The 22,980-nt window shown below is 37.9% G+C and overlaps 1 protein-coding gene across 9 annotated transcripts in view; it reads left to right on the top strand.

Moving 5' to 3' along the window:
• The window catches only part of tnip1 (TNFAIP3 interacting protein 1), a 72,476-nt gene that overhangs the window by 7,079 nt on the left and 42,417 nt on the right, over positions 1-22,980 (top strand). For 4 of the 9 annotated variants that reach the window (XM_055160141.1, XM_020924591.2, XM_055160140.1 and 1 more), the window contains exons 1-3: positions 6,824-6,978; positions 19,268-19,434; positions 21,982-22,128. In XM_055160141.1, the coding sequence (XP_055016116.1) occupies positions 19,308-19,434; positions 21,982-22,128 (274 nt within the window). In that variant the 5' untranslated portion in view covers positions 6,824-6,978; positions 19,268-19,307. Of the gene's footprint in view, positions 1-6,823; positions 6,979-10,237; positions 10,390-10,488; positions 10,850-19,267; positions 19,435-21,981; positions 22,129-22,692; positions 22,704-22,980 lie in introns of those variants that run through there. The other 5 variants (XM_055160143.1, XM_055160142.1, XM_055160138.1 and 2 more) reach the window with 4 other exon arrangements.

Raw genomic sequence — 22,980 nt, 5'->3', positions numbered from 1 at the left:
CAAGTTACTTTGAAACTGTAATGTGTTATTTATTACCTATTACTGTCATTTCAAAGTAATTCGTTACATTACAATATTACTGCATTTAAAATGTAAGGCATTACATTACTATTGCATTACTTTAAGTTACTCTCACCAAAATAACTTTTGCACTGTATATGGACTGAACCAGGACTAAACCAGGTCTAACCAGGACTAAACCAGAACTGAACTAGGACTAAACCAGAACTGAACTAGGACTAAAACAGGACTCACTGTGGGGACGGGCTTGAAGGTGACGCAGGAGAAAGGAGCGGCTCTGCTCCACACCTCACGGAGGTAAGAGCGGCTGTCGCCCGATCGCTCTTTACAGACACTCTGCTGCTCGGGCTCGCGGCCCTGATTTCAGCAACTATTTGCAGGTACAAGACCCGGTGCAAGAGTCTGTTACAGCGCGTAACTTCTACCTTCCTTCAGCGTGTCCAGAAGTCCAACTTTTTGTGTGAATGGTTACATCTTCCTCTGCCTTTTGGGTGTGAGCGCAGGAGCCTTTGTCAGTGCAGAACGTTTTGTCGACGTTGTGGGTTTTGTCGGGGAGAAAACTTGCAACAGTACAACACTTCAGAATCACACTGATACAGATTGAACATGTATTTAAATTTGGCAGCTGAACACATTCTGTACTGTACAGGAGACAGGAGTCACTTGGCCAGTCAGGACGCAGCGGGAGGAACACAATACACATTCATACAATGTAAAAAAAAAAAAAAAAAGGGCATGCAAAATTGCACAAAAAAAAAAAAAAAAATCTGCGAAACAGCGAGACCGCGAAAAGTGAACTGCGATAGAGGGAGGGACGAGTGTAAACCAGGTCTAAACCAGAACTGACCCAGGTCTAAACCAGGTCTAAACCAGAAACTGTGGAGTTCTTTGTCAGTCCTTTCGCCCGCGGTCACCTGAAGGTCTATGAGGAGCATCTCCGGCGTTTCACCGCTGCTGATATCGAGGTGATTTTAGAGAATTTGTATGAAGAAAAACCCACCACTTCAATCCAGGTTAAAAAAACATTGTAACGCGCGTTACTCACATTTGTACCGAGTAAAATATTACTATTTTTTCCCCTGTAATGCCGAACATTACTGCGTTACAGCAAAAAGCAATGCATTACTGTAATTCGTTACTTTTATAACGCGTTACTCCCAACACTGGTCGTAACATTAGTATTTTCACTTTTTTGGAACACAACAAAGTAAAAGTAGTAAGTAGTAGTAGTTTGAGGTATCGGTACTTTACTTTTATACATTTTACAGTGAGTGCGTTTACATGCACATCAGTTTCCCGGTTATTATCCATATCCCGGTTCTGTCAGTATTCGTGTTACTGTGTTTACATGAGCACTGAGAAACCGGGACACTCATATCCACGTGTACATGATCAAATGGAGTATCCCGGTTTCTTGACATAATCTTACAAATGCGCAGGCGCAAAAATTAACTTAAATCAATTTCATAAACCAGGAAAAATACAAACCGTGAGCTCCTTTAGCGTCAGAAGCTCAGGAGCTACGAGATCTCCCACAATCCACTGCACACATCAAACCAGCAGATTCTTCATTAAAATCTTCTGCATAAATAAACTCAACTTTACAACATATAAACCATAAACACTGTAGATCCACATCAGCCTGTTTGATCAGATAATTCAGCTCTGATCACATTTATTTACGTTTTACAGAAACGAAACTTAAGACTGCATTGCTAATTTTATTTAATTATTTATTTATTTATTTATTTGAGACAGCGCACAATTTTTGCATTTTACCTTAACAGGAGAGATGCATTGTACATCAGGTTGTAGCATCAGTGCTAAATTCCACCTGTCGTCCCTGGACAGGTTGATTGATTGATTGTATTTAACTGACCGTGACTATCAACTGTTCTGGAGACCTGGAGCATGTTTGGGGTTGATGGGGGAAACTCATCCATAAAAACAGCTGCTCCTTGTGCCGCTGATGTGGTTCAGTTTCTTTTGGACTAAATGACACGACTCAGTGGATTATGTGTGTTGTTTTTGTGACAGAAGAGGCGCTGATGATGGTGAGTCTGTTCTGTGTGTGTGTTGTACAGGAGATAGTTCATGTTTTAGCTTTTCAGCGTCACACGAGTGCAGATCAAACGAGTGCAGATTGTACATGTGCAGGTTTAGCGCAGCTCTTAATTTTACAGTCATTTTACTCATTTGGTCAGTTTATTTATGTCGCTACTAGGGCTGGTATCATTAAGAAGTTGCCGATACGATACATACCTCGATACAGTGCACTTTCGATTTGATATGATATATTTCAAATCGATTCGATACGGTTCAATAAAAAATAAAGTCTAAATCGTGGCTGTGATACTAAAAGTCTTTGTTAAACCACTTCTTCTTGTGCAAAGTTCATATGAAACACAAACATTTTAATCATCAAAACCGTGAAAATGTCAAATGTGTCGCATAAATGAGTTTCCTTTCACTCCACAAGCCACAAAACTGTAGCTGTGTAACAAAATAATTTAGTAAAACACACGTAAAAATACTCTTGCTGATATATCGATACAGTAGCCCACGATATCGATACTGTATCATCACATTAAACGATACGATATATCGATATTATATTTTTGCACACCCCTAGTCGCTACTGTTGTGGTGAAAAGACTGGAAAGTGTCTTTTGGACGCATGTGACTCAACTTTATGTTGCAGTAACCGGGATACTGCGTTTACATGTCACAGTATCCCGGTTACTATCAGAATAAACCAGCTACAGTAACCCGGTTTCTAATAACCGGGATACTGCCATAACCGGGTTACTGCGTTTACATGCACCATCAAGAAACCGGGATACTCAAAAAACCCGATCATAACCGGGTTATTGATGTGCATGTAAACGCACTCAGTGTTTACTTTTGACTTTCACTTCACTACATTTGAGAGCAGCATTTCTATCTCCATGGAGACCAAACCGGACAGAGTTACAGGTCAGATCTGTGGATAGGCGACCCTGCTCACAGTCAGAATGCTTGTTTTTCTAAGTATTTTTGAGCTTTAAAACCGCCTGTGATTGAATAAATGTAACATAGAGCTGTTTAAAGTCACACTGTGGAACATTCCAGGCAGAGAAACAAGCAGGTGACAGATTCTCCACTAGAAAAGTTACACAATACACCTTTAAGTAGGGTCACAGGGCCGATCACATTTTTTTGCCCCCGAGTCCAAGTCCGAGTCCTTTCATTTTGAGTATCTGCCGATACCGAGTCCCGATCCGATACTTCTGTAAAACATTATAAAATGAACTAAGAGCAAAGAATAAGATCCAGGACGTGTGCGAGGTCAGATTGTGTTGATTTCATGTGGAGTATTTGGTCTGAACTTGTGAAAAATCTAATTTCCATAACTTGAATTTATTAACTTTCCTAACCGTGCACCATTATTGTTGAAAATCTTTATTTTTACCACAGTCTGGTCTTGGAATGTGTAACTTAGTAAACTTAATGAACTGGACAAAACAGGAACCAGACCAGAACCAGATCAGACCTGAGACTCGACTCTGCACAATCTACACTTTGTATATTTGATATTATATGTTTGCATGTGGATTATATTTGAAACATTTAGGCTCGTCTATGAAATCTAAATAATACAAAATCTTACCAAATAAAAACGAGATGACAGAAGCTCCACAGCCTCTGTCCCCCTGCACCAACACCACATCCACAAACCCACAGAGGAGCAACACCACAACATCAGTCCCACTGATCAATAGACACTTCATGCTGCTTTTCTCACCCTCCTCGCCAAAAACGCCAGCTCCACTGTGCAACATACAAACAAACAGCGCCGTGTGAAGACGCCAACGGCCGCGCAGGTGTGAACATGAGCCACAGAACCACAGGTAACAGCGCCCGAGCACGACACGACCCAAAAGTCCAGGAGCGAGTGAGTCTCTAGTACAACAGACTCTGGGACAGACAGTCGCGCTGACTGGACGTCCCTGAGTAAATCCCGCGCCTCAGTGAAAATAAAAACAGAAATGTTGTGTCCTGTGAGTTATATACGTATATCAGGGGTGTCAAACTCATTTTGGTCCGGGGGTCGTATCCAACCTACTCTGATCCCAAAGGGGCCGGATCAGAAAACTCATGGCAATAGGCGAGTTTCACTGTTGACACTAATTCAACATTGCAGACGGAGCGAGAAAGCACGTAAAGGGTATTGATCCCGGTTATTTATCCACTCTAACGGCAGAGGACCCAAGACCATTTGACCAGAAATTGGTCATAAGCATCGACGGACGACAAATCACCCTTTTCAACCCGACAAAAGTTGGACCAAACCAAATTTCTGGTCAGAATCACCAACTACCTGGACAAATATTCACTTGGGCGATATCCACAATGACTTGGTGGAAACTCCTGGGCCATTCACAGCAGAAAAGATGAAAACCTCCAAGAGTCTCGATGTGTTGTTGAACTTGTTGGAGTCCACGGTTTGTTAGGATCTTCTACGTTTGCTCTGCGGATGTTTGAAAGTCGTTTAATTCACCGTTAGCGGTTCTTTTCACTCAGAATACGAAAAAGACATTTTCCTTCTTCCGTGCTTCTATTTGTGCATCCGATAATGCAGCAGGAATTTACCATTATCGGGGATAAATACGCGAGGTTACGCACTGTGTTTGACGCTATCGTGTTTCTTGCCTCCGACCAAAATATTTCCCAGCAGCAACGCGGGCTTTTAATAACAATGACGTCAGCTGAAACTCGCCTATAAACCCCAAAAATAACAATAAGTTCAAATATTTGTGCAGAGAAACACAAATCTATTAAAGAAATCTTTTTTTTATCTTTATTTTAATTTTAATTTTCTTTTACAAAATATGATAATATTATGAACAACCTGAAACTTTAAGAAAAATGTAATTTCAACACAAAGTTTTAACATGAACTTGTATGTAAATAGGAATAAGTAAATTTTTCTTGTAAAATCCTGCACTCGGCTCCACTTTTCTCATGTTGGACATTTTTGCTGATGAGGGTGTCACGGTCAACAGTCAAAACGATCGTCCTTTAAGAGCGTTTGAAAAGAGACAAGTCTTCATTTGTGCTGCTCTGGTGGGAGGGGCCACGTACAGAGACGCTGGAGACGCTGCTGTGATAAACACCACAGAAAATTTACAATATTTTAATTGAAAATATAATTTAAATATTTTAGTTGAAAATCAGCCGAGGGCCAGATTAAAGGTCTTGGAGGGCCGGATCCAGCCCCCGGGCCGTATGTTTGACACCCCTGACGTATATTTTTTATCCAATACCTGATCGGAACATAACGTCCGAGTCCAGATCGAGTCCACAGTCACGTGATCGAACCTACTTTTAAGTACACAGTCTACACTTGACTTAATTACATTTTACACTGAATACTTTTTACTTTTACTTCACTACATTTGAGAGCAGGTATTTGTACTTTGTAGGCCTACTGCACTTCATTTTTGAACAGGATGGAAAAGTAAAAGTATTGTTTTTATAGTTAAAGACATGTTTAAGGTTTATTTTGAACAAATTTGTAGCTTGAGCAAACACAAAAAATACAAAATTAAAAAGACTAAATTGTTTCTGGCTTCAATCTGTCTCAAAATCACGACATTTGAAGCTTTATTAGACCTCAAAATCTGCGAGAAATACTTTTACTTTTTACTCTTTAAGTACATTTTTAAACAAGTACTTTAATACTTTAACTTAAGTTGATTTTTCATGTGATACTTTTACTTTTATTGTGTATTTCTTTGCTCTGGTGTCTGTACTTTTACTTAAGAAACAAGATTGCACTTCTTCTTTCTACTCTACATTTGAAGCTTTATTAAATCTCAAAATCTGCGAGAATTACTTTTACTTTTTACTCTTTAAGTACATTTTTAAACAGGTACTTTAATACTTTTACGTAAGAAACAAGAATGTACTTCTTCCATGACTGTTTACGACAAAACTACTTGAGAATTTTAAATGTATTTTTTTCTACTCTACATTTGAAGCTTTATTAGACCTCAAAATGTGCGAGAAATACTTTTACTTTTTACTCTTTAAGTACATTTTAAACAGGTACTTTAGTACTTTTACTTAAGAAACAAGATAGTACTTCTTCCATGACTGTTTACGACAAAACTACTTGAGAATTTTAAATGTTTTTTTATTTTTTCTACATTAAATTTGAAGCTTTATTAGACCTCAAAATGTGCGTGAAATGCTTTTAATTTTTACTCTTTATGTACATTTTTAAACAAGTACTTCAATACTTTTACTTAAGCTGGTTTTTCATGTGATACTTTTACTTTTATTGAGTATTTCTTTGCTCTGGTGTCTGCACTTTTACTTAAGAAACAAGATTGCACTTCTTCCACGACTGTTTACTACAAAACTACTTTAGAATTTAACATGTTTTTTTTTTCCGAACAAATTACTCACTGTTATGGGTTTTTTTTGACCGTTGCACAACAATTTCTGCAACTTATGCTTCAGTAAGTTCAGCAGAAGATGTCAAAAGTGCAAAGTTATCTGTGTTTTACCGCAATGCCTGGAAATGTTAAATTCTAACGGAGCTCCAGTCGGTCTGTTCTTCAAAGACATTATGCAATCCTGTAGTTTTAAAATTATTACTCACCGCGTTGGATTTTAAAACATTACACAACTCCAACGTAATGTTTGATGGAGAAAAAGAAACGTTTAACCTGGTTTAATTTGGTGCGTGAGATGTGATGCAACTTGTGAAACCCCCGTGATCAACACACACGCACACACACACAAACGCACACATATACACACACACAAACACACACACGTACACACACACAGAGTTATCTTGGTAGATTGCGGAATTATTGACATGATGAACACAGATGTGAATGAAAACGTGTTCATTCACTTTTTCCAGTTAAGACTCGGGGTTCCTGCTTTTGGATCTTTGACAGGGTAGAGGCAATTATTTTATTTTATTTATATTTATTTATTTGTATTGTATATTACTTATATTTATTTATTTACACTACAGTTTCATAGCATCTTGGGGTGTTTAGCAGAAAGAAGTTAAAGGATTTTTCAGTTTTCGTGTAGGTCTGCAGTTTTTTCAATGGCTATAATAAGCTATTCTATTATATTTATGTTTTTGATTATTTTTAATTCGGTTGTATTTTGATATAATATTCTATTATTATTATTTTTATGTCACACTTTTTGCACAGAATTTTGCAATTTATTCATTATATTGATTATACTGACAGTATTTATAGGCTGTATACAATCTATGGTTATAAGTAACCTATACATTCTATTATATTTGTGTTTTTATTATTTTTTAGTTTTAATGTATTTTTATATTATATTCAATTATAATTATTTTTAGATCAGACTTTTTACACAGAATTTAGCAATTTATTTATTATATTGATTATACTGACAGTATTTATAGGCTTTATACAATCTGGCTGTAAGTGGATATTCTATAATACGAATGTTTTTATTTTTAATTTTATTGTATTTTGATATTATATTGAGTTATAATTATTTTTATATCAAACTTTTTCCCCAGAATTTTACAATATTAAATTTATGTTGACAATATTGTTTAGGCGTTATACAGTCTATGGCTATAAGTAACCTATACATTCTATTATATTTGCATTTTTAATTATTTTTAGTTTTAAAGTCTTTCATATAATATTTAATTATAATTATTTTTATATCAAACATTTTCCCCAGAATTTTGCAATATTTTGATTATGCTGACAGTATTGTAAAGGCTTTATACAATCTATGGTTATAAGTAACCTATGCATATTTGTATTTTTATTATTTTTGGTTTTAAAGTCTGTTCATATAATATTTTATTATAATGATTTTTACATTAAACTTTTTCCCCAGAATTTTTCAATATTTTGATTATGCTGACTCTATAGTATAGGCTTTATCCAATCTTTGGATATAAGTTTTCTAAACATTCTATTATATTTGTATTTTTACTATTTTTTGTTTTAATCTCTTTTTATATTATATTCAGCAATAATTATTTTTATATCAAAATATTTCCCTAGAGTTTTGCAGTATACTCAATGCATTTATTTTCTCACTTAGACTTTATATAATCTGGCCACAAGTAGATATTCTATAATATGAATATGAATATTATTTTTTATTTTATTTTATTGTCTTTTAATATTATATTCTATTATAATTATTTTTACATCAAACTTTTTCCACAGAATTTCCAGTTTTGATTATGCTGACTCTGTAGTATAGGCTTTATCCAATTATATCCTTTATACGCTCTATGATTATAAGTAAGATATGCATATTTGTGTTTTTATTATTTTTAGTTTTAATGTCTTTTTATATTATATTCAACTATAATTATTTTTATATCAAACTTTTTCCCCAGAATTTTCCAATATTTTGATTATGCTGACTCTATAGTATAGGTTTTATCCAATCCATGGCTATAAGTAACCTATATGTTCTATTATATTTGTGTTTTATTATTTTTAGTTTTAATCTGTTTTGATATTATATTCAGTGATAAATATTTTTATATCAGATTATTTCCCTAGAATTTTTCAGTATACTCACTGCATTTATTTTCTCACTTTTTAACTTTAATAAGTATTCACTTTAATAAGTATTCTCTATAGTTAATTTATGGCATAACCTCTTTCGCGCTCGCCTTGGGGGCTTCCATATTTTACATTAAACAGGACAAGGACAAGACTTTTTACTCAGAATTTTGCAATATTATATATTGATTATATTGACAGTATTTATAGGCATTATACAATCGGCTACAAGTACTGTAGATATTCTATAATATGAATATTTTATTTTTTTATTTTATTGTCTTTTAATATTATATTCTATTATAATTATTTTTATATCAAACTTTTTCCCCAGAATTTTGCAATATTTTGATTATGTTGACAGTATTGCATAGGCTTAATACAATCTATGGCTATAAGTAACGTATTCATGGTATTATATTTGTGTTTTATTATTTTTAGTTTTAATGTGTTTTTGCATTATTTTCAATTCTAATTATTTTTATACGAAAATATTTCCCTAAAATTTTTCAGTATAGTCACCGCATTTATTTTCTCACTTTTTCATAGAATCTCTATATTTAGTCTACAGCATAACCTCCTACACCTTTCGCGCTCGCCTCGGGGGCTTCCGTACAAGGACAAGACTTTTTACTCAGAATTTTGCAATATTATATATTGATTATATTGACAGTATTTATAGGCATTATACAATCAGTTGCAAGTACTGTATAATATAAATATTTTTTATTTTTTATTTGATTGTCCTTTAATATTATATTCTATTGTAATTATTTTTACATCAACATTTTTCCCCAGAATTTTGCAATATTTTGATTGTATTAACAGTATTGTATAGGCTTAATACAATCTATGGCGATAAGTAAGCTATGCATATTTGTGTTTTTATTATTTTTAGTTTTAATTTCTTTTCGTGTTATTTTCAATTGTAATAATTTTTATAGCAGAATATTTCCCTAGAATTTTGCAGTATACTCACCACATTTATTTTCTCACTTTTTAATAAGAGTCTCTATATTTAGTCTACGGCAGGGGTGTCAAACATACGGCCCGGGGGCCAGATCCGGCCCTCCAAGACCTTTAATCTGGCCCTCGGCTGATTTTCAACTAAAATATTTGAATTATATTTTCTATTAAAATATTGTTAATTTTCTGTGGTGTTTATCACAGCAGCGTCTCCAGCGTCTCTGTACGTGGCCCCTCCCACCAGAGCAGCACAAATGAAGACTTGTCTCTTTCCAAACGCTCTTAAAGGACGATCGTTTTGACTGTTGACTGTGACACCCTCATCAGAAAAATGTCCAACATGAGAAAAGTGGAGCCGAGTGCAGGATTTTCCAAGAAAAATTGACTTATTCCTATTTACATACAAGTTCATGTTAAAACATTGTGTTGAAATTGCATTTTTCTTAAAGTTTCAGGTTGTTCATAATATTATCATATTTTGTAAAAGAAAAAGTTCATCAATGAAAAAAGATTTCTGTAATAGATAGATTTCTATTTCTCTGCACAAATATGTGAACTTATTGTTATTTTTGGGGTTTATATGTCATGAGTTTTCTGATCCGGCCCCTTTGGGATCAGAGTAGGTTGGGTACGGCCCCCCGGACCAAAATGAGTTTGACACCCCTGTTCTACGGCATAACCTCTTTCGCCTTTCGCGCTCGCCTCGGGGGCTTCCGTACTTGTCCTGTTTACATCAAACGGAGCTGGAATTTCCCCGTTCTTCAACCACTTCCGCCTACCACAGAACCCGAGAGGCCGAGCGAGCACCGAGGTACCTCCGCCGCCCGTCTCCCCCCCCCCTGCCCTCGCGTCCCCACCCCCCGGACCCCCGGCAGCACCGAACCCCCTTCCCCCGGGAGAGCACCGAACCCGGGCCCGCTCCGTCCCCGCCGCGTTAGCATTAGCCGCGGAGCTAACGGGGATGCTAACGCTGCTAATTTGCATGACAACAGCGAAAACTAATATTAGCCTCCTGCAGCCAATCGAGGCGGCACCGGGAGCGGGGGTTTGAGCGCGCCGGGTTCCCGTTTGTCGGTTTTTCACGGCGATCGGACGGTCTGACTGAACATTTCTTTGTGTGATTAGCTTTCTCCGGCTAGCAGCGTTAGCCCCCGTCTTGTTGTTCTTCGGGGAGGCGAGCAGCTGTGGAGTTGGGGGATTGTTGCTTTTGTTGTCTGCGCGCTCTGGAAAAGCTGTTTTTAGTGTAACATTACGGACCTTCACCGTTTAAGGTAAGATCCACGCGTCGCTGTGACACGATTGAACATTTGAGATGCAAATTACGAGCGAAATTGGCTTTTAAAACGCTTAATTTGGATGTTGTTTACGTCTGCTGTGCTTTGTGTACATCATGGCTATGCCCAATTTAAAGTTCCACAGTGTAACATTAAAACAGAACGTGCAAACTTCAGATTATTGACGTAAAGATCATCTGACAAAGTTACAGGTGAGATCTGTGGAGAGGCGACCCCGCTCACAGTCAGAATGTTTGTTTTCGAGGTATTTTTGAGCTTTAAAACCAACTGTAATTGAATAAATGTTAAGTAGAGCTGTGTAAAGTCACACTGTGGAACATTTCAGACAGAACAATGACATTTCACACGTTCATTAAACATCTAAGATGCAAATTACGAGCGAAATTGGCTTTTAAAATGCTTAATTTGGATGTTGTTTACGTCTGCTGTGCTTTGTGTACATCATGGCTATGCCCAATCTAAAGTTCCACAGTGTAACTTTAAAACAGAACGTGTAAACTTCATATTTTTGTTGTAAGAATGATCTGACAAAGGTACAGGTCAGATCTGTGGAGAGGCGACCGCGCTCACAGTCAGAATGTTTGTTTTTTTATGTGTTTTTGAGCTTTAAAACCACCTGTAATTGAATACACAGCTCTACTTTACATTTAAAGTCACACTGTGGAACATTCCAGGCAAAGCAATGACAAATCACACATCAACTGAACATTTAACATGGAAATTGTGAGCGAAATTGGGTTTTAAAACGCCTAATTTGGATGTTGTTTACGTCTACTGTGCTTTGTGTACATCATGGCTATTCCCAATTTAAAGTTCCACACTGTAACTTTAAAACAGAAAGTGCAAACTTCAAATTTTTGACGTCAAAATGATCTGAAATTCACTTTCTTTATGGAGACCGAACGAGACCAAGTTATAGGTCAGATCTGTGGAGAGGCGACCCCGCTCACAGTCAGAATTCCTGTTTTTCGAGGTATTTTTGAGCTGTAAAACCACCTTTTTTTTGGAATAAATGTTAAGTAGAACTGTGTAAAGTCACACTGTGGAACATTTCAGGCAAAGAAATGACATTTCACACGTCCATTAAACTTTTAAGATGCAAATTACGAGCGAAATTGGCTTTTAAAACGCTTAATCTGGATATTGTTTATGTTGTTTATTATAAGATTTTAAACACAAATAACGTGACCATTGTGCATCTGATTATAATTGCTGACAGTAATTACGTTTTCTTTTTAAAATATTAGATTAAATTTCTGACTTAACCATTTAAAATACGGTAAATTTTGTCCCCATTTTGCTGTGTTGCTTATGGTAATTTTTACAAATATTTAAAAGGCGAATTCATGAGTCAAGTTGACCACTCACACTTGTCTCATCTGATTTCCTGGCAAAGTGAAACAATGTCTAAAAATAATCGGATCACTTCATTCTTTTGATTTCTACTTGAGTAATAGTATTTTCTGTTGACTAAAGTAGTTTTTTTTTACTTTGTACTCACGCTGTAGCTTTGGTATTAAGTAATTTAAAACTTAAAAAATGTACTGAAACTTGAATTTGAGTCACAACTCTTAATTGGACTTGGATTTTTGTAAATAAATGTGACTCAAACGCAGAGTAAATGTAATAATTTGGTATAGTTTTAAGTCTAAAAATAATTGTGTCACTTCATTCTTTCGATTTCTATTTGAGTAATAATATTTTCTGTTGAATAAAGTAGTTTTTTTTAAACTTTCTATTCACTCTGTAGCTTTGTTAGTGACTAATTAAGACTTAAAAAATTTACTTAAACTTGAATTTGAGTCACAACTCTTGGATTTTTGTGAATTAAAAACGCGAAGTAAACAATATTGGGCACAGTTTAAATGTAAAAAAATTGTCTCACTTCATTCTTTCGATTTCTACTTGAGTAATAAGATTTTCTGTTGACTTAAGTAGTTTTTTTACTTTCAACTCTCACTGTAGCTTTGATATTAAGTAAACTTAAAATTTGAGTCACAACTTTACTTAAACTTGATTTCTACTTGAGTAATTTGTAAACTGACTTGAACTCTGTTTTTTGTACTAATTGTAATAATTTGGTATAGTTTTAAGTCTAAAAATAATTGTGTCACTTCATTCTTTCGATTTCTATTTGAGTAATAATATTTTCTGTTGAATAAAGTTTTTTTTTAAACTTTCTATTCACTCTGTAGCTTTGTTAGTGACTAATTAAGACTTAAAAAATTTACTTAAACTTGAATTTGAGTCACAACTCTTGGATTTTTGTGAATTAAACGCGAAGTAAACAATATTTGGCACAGTTTCAATGTAAAAAAAAATTGTCTCACTTCATTCTTTCGATTTCTACTTGAGTAATAAGATTTTCTGTTGACTTAAGTAGTTTTTTTACTTTCAACTCTCACTGTAGCTTTGATATTAAGTAATTTAAGACTTAAAAATGTACTTAAACTAGAATTTGAGTCACAACTCTTAATTGAAGTACACTTATTGTGGATTTTTGTGACTAAATGTGAATTAAACGCAAAGTAAACATAAAAATTTGGTATAGTTTTAAGTCTAAAAATAATCATCTCACTTCATTCTTTCGATTTCTACTTGAGTAATATATTTTCTGTAATAAGTAATAAGACTTAAATTAAAAAATGTACTGAAACTTGAATTTGAGTCACAACTCTTAATTGGAGTTGGATTTTTGTAAATAAATGTGACTCAAAAGCAGAGTAAACGTAATAATTTGGTATAGTTTTAATATCTAAAAATAATTGTCTCACTTCATTCTTTCGATTTCTGCTTGAGTAATAAGATTTTCTGTTGACTAAAGTAGTTTTTTTTACTTTCTACTCACGCTGTAGCTTTGGTATTAAGTAATTTAAGACTTGAATTTGAGTCACAACTTTTGGATTTTGTGAATGAATGTGAGTAAAATGCAAAAGAAATGATCATTTGGTATAGTTTTTCGGTCTAAAAACAATTGGATCACTTCATTCTTTCAATTTCTACTTGAGTAATAATATTTTCTGTCGACTAAAATAGCTTTTTGTTACCCTCTTTTCATTCTGTAGTTTTGTTACTGATTTATTAAGACTTAAAAAATTTACTGAAACTTGAATTTGAGTCACAACTCTTGGATTTTTGTGAGAAAATGTGAATTAAAAGCAAAATAAGTGATCGTTTGGTGTAGTTAAATGTCTAAAAATAGTCGGATCACTTCATTCTTTCGATTTCTACTTGAGTAATGTTTTCTGTTGACTAAAGTAGTTTTTTTATTTAGTGATGTAAAATTTCACTGTAAATCTTGAATTGATTAAAAAACTTAGGTTTGGCTCTAGTGGATTCTAAATTGGGTTTATTTAGGCAACATTTATTGTTATTTTGACTCTTTACATCATATTTACAGACAGTAGATTGGCCTAATGGCATTTTTGCATCACATTCTAGCTGCTAGTGATGGGTATTCCAGTTTTGTTGGAGAATCGGCTGTTTTGGCGCGGCTCACTAAAAAGCAGCTGGCTCTTTCGGCTCCCAAGCGACTCTTGAGATTGTTTTGTTGCAAGCAGGACTAAACTAGAACTGAACCAGGACTGAGTGTCGGGACTTGGTTTCTATCTCTCTCCTGCACTCGAGCCCAAGATTAGTCCTGGTTTATTCATTTTATGCTGAACTGCAGCCAAATATGCACTTTTTTTTTATCCTATGCACACGCAGATTTCTGAAAGTTTCGTTTTCAGCCGCTGCTGCTGTCAAACTACGGGTCTACATGCGGCTTGAAGAGAAAAAGTGAGAAAAAGAGAAAACACGGCTCCCAATAAGAAGCAGGCTCCTGCTGTTCGCTCTAAGAGCCGCTTCGATCGCGACCGACCCATAACTACTAGCTAGTAAACGATCGCTATTAGCCTTTAGCTGTAAATGCTGCGCACCGCGGTAATTAATTATATGCATAAATGTGGATCATTCACACGTCTATTCACAGCTCATTTACATATCAGTGCAGGTCCAGTAACAAATATACGGCCAATATAATCACTTTACAATAGACCAATAGAAAACAGCTTGTTTATGTGTGGGAGCTACAGCAGCTAACCGCTAACAAAACCTAAACTAGCTTCAAAGTCGATGTATTTCCAACACTCACCGCTCACACAGGCTCCTCCCACATCACAAGTCTGCACTAATAAATGTCCTTTAAATCCAGACTCAAACCGATTGTCCGAAAAAGAAAATAATCTCAGTGTTGCGCACAGCTGCGGGTGTAAACAAACACACGCGAGTGAAGTGACGTCACTCTGGTGGTGTGTCCAGGTACAGTACGGACACAGACAAATTACACCGCAGATAAATACTGATGCGGAGCCACATATTAGGACATTTATCTGTCTGTAAATTGGATTAAATGAACATAATGTAGAGAGTCTAAGCTTTATAACGAGGTATAACATGCACACGTGAAATATCGGCCCATATCAGCAAGCATATCGGCCGATAGCCGATATGTCTCCAGGTGCCCATATTGGCCGATAATATCGGCCAGCCGATATATATCGGTCGGGCTCTAGTTTTAAGTCTAAAAATAATCGTATCACTTCATTCTTTCGATTTCTACTTGAGTAATGATATTTTCTGTTGACTTAAGTAGTTTTTTACTTTCTATTCACTCTGTAGCTTTGTTAGTGACTAATTAAGACTTAAAAAAATGTACTTGAACTTGAATTTGAGTCACAACTCTTGGATTTTTGTGAATCAAACCCAAAGTAAACAATCATTTGGCACAGTTTCAATGTTAAAAAAAAATTGTCTCACTTCATTCTTTCGATTTCTACTTGAGTAATAAGATTTTCTGTCGACTAAAATAGTTTTTAGTTGCTCTCTTTTCATTCTGTAACTTTTAGTGACTTATTAAGACTTAAAAAATATACTTCAACTTGAATTTGAGTCACAACTCTTAATTGGAGTTGGATTTTTGTAAATAAATGTGACTCAAACGCAAAGTAAACATAATAATTTGGTATAGTTTAAATTGAAAACGAAAGTTTCCTTAGTCCTGCCTAATTCTTCTTTACATTCGTTTATTGTTTTTTTAATTACGTTTTGTCACGCTCACATGTGCAGCGTTTTGTGTTTTTGTAGGTTAATTGTGTTTCTAACGAGCTTGACCAGAAATTGCAGTTTGACAAATGGGACAAATGTTAATGCTGTAAATGCATTTATGTGTGTTTTTAGTCCTTTTACGGGCATGAAAAACGGGTATTCTCAGTTTTACGCTGAGACGCCGCTCCGTAGATCTGACCCGGTTTCGTTCCTGCTTATTTTATCACTGAGGTAGACGAGTTTAATGCTTCACTGTGGAACATTCAAGGTGAAGCGAAAACAGCTCCACGGAGAAAAGGTCGACAAAAAATGGATAATGGCCCTTTCCCGTTTCATCCAATTTGTCCATGGATCAATAATGACTGAACTGGGACTGAACTGGGACTGAACTGGGACTGAACTGGGACTTAATCCGGACTGAACCGGGACTGAACCGGGACTGAACCGGGACTGAACTGAACCGGGACTTAATCCGGACTGAACCAGGACTGAACCAACACGACTAAACCAGGATTAAACCAGGACTAAATCAGGAGGACTGAACCAGGACTGAACCAGGAGGACTGAACCAGGACTGAACCAGGAGGACTGAACCAGGACTGAACCAGGATTAAACCAGGACTGAAACCAGGACTGAGGACTGAACCAGGACTGAACCAGGAACCAGGACTGAGGACTGAACCAGGAGGACTGGAACCAGGACTGAGGACTGGAACCCAGGAGACTGAGGACTGAACCAGGACTGAACCTGAACCAGGACTGAACCAGGACTGAACCAGGACTAAACCGGAGGACTTGAATTCCAGGACTGATCCTAGACCAGGATTGGACCAGGATTGAACCAGGACTGAACCAGGACTAAACCAGGAAACCAGGACTTGAACCAGGACTGAACCAGGACTAAACCAGGATTGGACCAGGATTGAACCAGGATTGAACCAGGACTGAACCAGGACTAAACCAGGATTGAACCAGGACTGATTGCAAGATGAAATAAATAAAGACTTTTTTTTTTTTTTTTTTTTGACTTTTGACTTTTGAGTTTTAATTTTGAAAAACATGAACGAGTGACACACAGATTCTCTCGCTCTGTATCTGAACATGTTCTGTTGCCGCCGTTGTAAATTTTTTTTCTGAATTATTCCCTTTTCGGGCCTTGTGTTTTTGTGTTTATTCCCGGCTTGTTTCCTATTCGAGGACGATATGTCGGTTCATATAATAAAAGTCGTATATTCTCAGTTGCTCGTTCTCAGTTTACCTGCGCGATACGATTCTTTTAACAGCCGATAACGATTCTTGCGCTTAACGGCTGCAGTCTCGTTCAAACCGCCTGTTTACCGGCGCCTGGGCCTTCCCCCGCATCCTGTTTACTTTGTTTATGCAAATGTGTGATGTTCTCATCGTTTACGAGCTCATCTCTCATTCAAATCTGGTTGGGTTTGAGCTGGAAGTGTCAGGGATGGGAGATGTCGAGATTTGGATTGGACAAAAAAAGGGTTACGCGTTTGTGAGTCATATTTTACGGTTCTGAAAAGCAGCACGAGAATGGAAACAAAAACAAATCTAAAATCAACTAAATAAAAAACTGAGACCAAAATTGGAAGATGAATTGTGAAATTTATTAGGAATTGTGTTAAAATCTCGTCTCGTCTCGTTCTCGTTTGTCGTTTTATGTCAGGAGTCACTAACCTTTTTGAAACTGAGAGCTTCTTCATGGGCACTGAGTCGAACTTCTGAAATAACAAATGTGGTCAGTTTGTTTTTAGTTCTAGTTCATGATAATCATTGATGAGATCATGTTAAAGATTTCTCACGATAATTATCAGCAATAATCTGTGTATCGTTCGTTCATTCGTTTTTCAATATAAAACCAGAAATAAGAAAATGAAACAAAAACGACTATTTTCTTCATTATTTGTCTCCAAAAAAAAACCCAGATGAAACCCAGGACTTGACAACCAGGACTTTTTTCAGTCCTGGTCTCAGTCTTGTCCAGTCAGTCCCGGTCTCAGTTCCGCTCTGATCCCGGTCCAGTCCAAGGCTCAGTCCCACTCTGGTCCAAGGCTCAGTCCCAGTCTTGGTCCTGGTCTCAGTCTTAGTCTGGTCCTGGTCTGGTCCCAGCCTCAGTCCCAGTCTGGTCCCAGTCTCGGTCCCAGTCTTGGTCTCTCAGTTCTGCTCTGGTCCTGGTCTCAGTCTTGGTCTGGTCCTGGTCTGGTCCGGTCTCAGTCCCGTCTCAGTTCTGCTCTGGTCCTGGTCTCAGTCTTGGTCTGGTTCTGGTCTGGTCCCGGTCTCAGTCCCGGTCTCAGTTCCGCTCTGGTCCTGATCTCAGTCTTGGTCTGGTCCTGGTCTGGTCCGGTCTCAGTCCCAGTCTCAGTTCCGTTCTGGTCCTGGTCTCAGTCTTAGTCTGGTCCTGGTCTGGTCCCAGCCTCAGTCCTAGTCTGGTCCCGGTCCCAGTCTTGGTCTCAGTCTTGGTCTGGTCCTGGTCTGGTCCCGGTCTCAGTTCCGCTTTGGTCCCGGTCTCAGTCCCGGTCCCAGTCTCAGTCCCGCTCTGGTCCCAGCCTCAGTCCCGGTCTCAGTCCCGGTCTCAGTCCCGGTCTCAGTCCCGGTCAGTCCCGTCCCAGTCTCAGTCCCGCTCTGGTCTCAGTCCCGGTCTCAGTCCCGTCTCAGTCCCGGTCCCAGTCCGGTCCCAGTCCCGGTCCCAGTCTCAGTCCCGCTCTGGTCCCAGCCTCAGTCCCGTCTCAGTCCCGGTCTCAGTCCCGGTCCCGGTCTCAGTCCCGGTCTCAGTCCCGGTCTCAGTCCCGGTCTCAGTCCCGGTCTCAGTCCCGTCCCAGTCTCAGTCTCAGTCCCGCTCTGGTCCCAGCCTCAGTCCGGTCTCAGTCCCGGTCTCAGTCCCGGTCTCAGTCCCGGTCTCAGTCCCGGTCTCAGTCCCAGTCCCGTCTCAGTCCCGGTCTCAGTCCCGGTCTCAGTCCCGGTCTCAGTCCCGGTCTGGTCCCGGTCTCAGTTCTATAATATCTATAATATCAGAATCGGTATCAGAACTGAAAAAGCTGCATCGGTGCATCCTTGTTCATGACATCACAAGGTGGAACTGAGCATTTTGAGCTTTGCAGATGTGAACAGACGAATAATAAAGTGTCACTCAAACATGTGAATGAAACAAAACACAAGTCCAGGTCTGTTTTTGAGGAGAAAACAACATTATAACTCGACTCAAATCTCAGAAGTGTCCATTTTGTGTAATATATGACCTTTTAATAACAGTATTTCACAGCTTTCAATCCTCCGTGTTTTCTTTTTCTCTTGCAGTCGTGTGGAGCGGGCGATGTTTTGCCAGTGAGCCGTGGCCATGGAGGGCAAGGGTCCATATCGCATCTATGACCCGGGCGGGAGCGAGCCCAAAGAGCAGAGCTACAGGCAGCTGCTGGAGGAGAACAGCATGCTGCGGGAGAGGATGAAGGGCCTCAAGAGTCTGGGTGAGGGAGCACTACGACGTAACAATAACGGAAATATCGGGACTGTCACATTGTCAATAGTCTCACAGTATATCCAATTACAAGTTTCTTCGCTTAAATTCATTGTTTTGGTGAGGGAACTACATAGACCATGATCCTTTGCTGTTTCAGTGCAGAGGACTTGCAGAAATAGCTGTTATTAAGCTCTTTAAAATTTCAGTTCTTTGGATTCTGACTGAACCTATGACTTGCCAAGAAATTTTTAATGAAAATGTTGCATATTCACAATATTTTTTTTAGCCTCCACAAAATATTACAATAAACGTATATATCATGAAAATATCGTATAAAGAGATTTGGATATCGTTACATCTGGGTTCGGTCAAGTGGTAACGGAGGGAAACGGGGGCAGATTTTTGACATTCAAATGTCTCTTATTCAGAAACTAGAGGGACTATTGAAATAAGTAAAGTATCAGAATGTAGGAAAGAGTTACACTCCAACAGGGTCAAGTTAAACCTGTGATATTCTTTCAAGTTGTTCACAAAAAATTTTAAAAACTCATGTCGGTAACGGAGGGAATGAAATATGCAGCACTTTTTGGGCAATAAATCCAAACAGTGATAACTCTTGGTTCTCACTTACATATCCTTAACAAACTGGTTTGAATATTTGCTTCATATAGTTTTCTACCATATGGTACAAGATTAGGTTGAAAAACCTCTTACTTTTTGACTCATGAGATTTTTTATTAAGAAAGTTCATGGTAACGGAGGGAAAATTGTACAAACAAGTAGAAGGTGCAGGATTTTACATCATTTGTCGCTTTTTTCTTCCGAATACTTTAATATTACTTCAAAATGAAAGGAAACTATTTCTATAAAATATGTCAGTCCTTCCAAGCAAATTTTTATCATTTTAAATACATTTGTTTGAAAAATCATGTCCCTTCATCAACAGTTCAAAGATGGAATAACACAAGATATGATGAAATACATCCATTTATTTACATGATTTGCAGGTCTTTGAAATTTGGGAAATAATTTTTGTTCCATGTTTCATACATGGTCTGTTTAAAACGTATGGAACTTTAGAACCAAAAATGGTACAGAAAAAAGGTCAACAGTTTCATAAACTAGAGTACATATGTATCTGTTCAATACATTTTTATATCAGATGCATTAACTTGAATTTTTGGCCTTGTTTCGTTTACTTCTGCTTGACCGGGCCCATCTCCATCGTGGTGGAAGTATCTAAAACATGAACTGAAAACATGTATTCAGAATGCATTTGACCAGCTGTATTCTGGTGCAGTTACTATTAATTTGGGAGTATCGTAGAGCTCTGAGGTTCAGGGTTTAAGATACAGAACAAATTGAATACGCTCCATTCGCGTTTATCGGAAGACGTTTGGAAACATGTAGGTAACGAACTCCGGTGTAGTTTCGGTTATAAAACCATGGATTCAGCAGTAGCGTCTTCACAACCTGCCAAATAGGGATGTAACATAACAAAACATAACCGAAATATCGTGGTATCGTATCGTCAAAAGTCTCACAATAATATCGTGGACTGTCACAATATATCGAATCACAAGTTCCTTTGCTTATATGCTTGGGTTTACGGTAGAAACTACATATCCCATGATGCATTTCAGTGCAGACAACATGAAGAAATGTTTTTTACTTGAATTCTTCAGATAATGATGGAAATAATTCACACCAAAATCTTGTCAAGGTATTTGAAAAGTAAATTTGTCCCATCTACAATTATATTAGCCTCCACAAAATATCTCAATAAACATCGTATCGTGAGATGTACATCATGAAAATATCATACCGAGAGATTTGGATTTTGTTACATGTAGCTTTCGTGAGTACGTTGGATATCGTTACACCCCTGCTGCCAAAGCTTTCCACGGGGGACGGGACTCTAATTAATCGTATCTTTTGGATTTCACTCTCAGGCAGCTGCTTGGAACTGTTGCCAAACATAACGGAACGCTTCAGTGACTTCTTTTTTTTTTTTTTTTTTTTTTAAGTTAGACCGATTATAAGGCACAAATAAATAGGCAATTTATAAAAGGAAAAAAGAGAGACTACAGTGACGTCTAGATGAAGAAAACCGGGCCATTTTTTCAGATCTTTTCCCAGATTTTGTCAGAGTTACTAATGCTGACAGAACCCAGAGGAAGTCGTCATCTGCATGTTTCCAAACGTCTTGTGGTTTTGTGACGTAATGGTGATCATTTTCTGAAAAATGTTGAACATGTGTCTGTGTGATGCCTTTCAGTGTGACAGCTGTATTTCCTGAAAAAATACTATTCTAATTGTTAAAAAAAAATACTCTGCAACTGGCATTTTTTAACATGGCAGTAGTGAATGTCCAGTGGGGTGTCAGGAAAAGTCTCACCACAGGACGTGTTAAAATGTCTTAAATTAAAAGAGTTACATAATATTTTTTTTTTATTACAAAGGCATTACACCCTCGTATGTCCAGTACTTTTTTAAAATCCTTTGTCATTTTATGTATTGTAACTTAAATATTCATAATCCTGTGTGTTTTCAGGGGACCTGCTGGAGGAGTCCCAGTCCGAGGCCTCCAGGCTCAGGCAGAGGGTGGAGGAGCTGGTGAGGGACAACGAGGCCCTGAAGTCCAGCAGCATCGCAGCCAGTCTGTGCACAGGAGGAGGGCCCATGCACACTGAGGGACTGGGTAAGACACATACACACACTGAGGGACTGGGTAAGACACATACACACAGGGACTGGGTAAGACACACTGAGGGACTGGGACACTGGGAAGGGTAAGACACACTGAGGGACAAGACACACACTGAGGGACTGGGTAAGACACACTGACACACTGAGGGACTGGGTAAGACACATACACACACTGAGGGACTGGGTAAGACACACTGAGGGACTGGGTAAGACACACACTGAGGGACTGGGACTGGGTAAGACACACTGAGGGACTGGGTAAGACACACTGAGGGACTGGGGGGTAAGACACACTGAGGGACTGGGTAAGACACACTGAGGGACTGGGACTGGGTAAGACACAGACACACACTGAGGGACTGGGTAAGACACACTGAGGGACTGGGTAAGACACACTGAGGGACTGACTGGGTAAGACACACTGAGGGTCTGGGTAAGACACACTGAGGGACTGGGTAAGTCTGGGTAAGACACACTGAGGGACTGGGTAAGACACACTGAGGGACTGGGACTGGGTAAGACACACTGAGGGACTGGGTTAGACACAGACACACACTGAGGGACTGGGCTTGGGCAAGACTACAGACTGTACATATTAGAGACTGACATGACCAATATCTATTGTTTAGAATCCAGATGGACTGATGGCCGATGATTTCTGCTGATAGATAAGGCAAATGTAGGTCATTTTTCTCAAATTAAAATTTAGTACAGACTCATCCACAATCTTCTTTTACTACAAACTGTGAGTCCAGTGTATGTACTGTATAGTGTATATGTTCCAATTACGACGTGACCATGAGTTCTGGCTGAATCGACTCCAATTGACTTCACATTGAAAAAC

This window comes from Boleophthalmus pectinirostris, unplaced genomic scaffold, assembly GCF_026225935.1.
Source record: "Boleophthalmus pectinirostris isolate CB_2022bp ecotype Guang Dong unplaced genomic scaffold, ASM2622593v1 HiC_scaffold_3, whole genome shotgun sequence".
Taxonomy (NCBI): domain Eukaryota; kingdom Metazoa; phylum Chordata; class Actinopteri; order Gobiiformes; family Gobiidae; genus Boleophthalmus; species Boleophthalmus pectinirostris.
The sequence above is the reverse complement of the archived record's forward strand: the minus strand, read 5'-3'. Positions and strand labels throughout refer to the sequence as shown.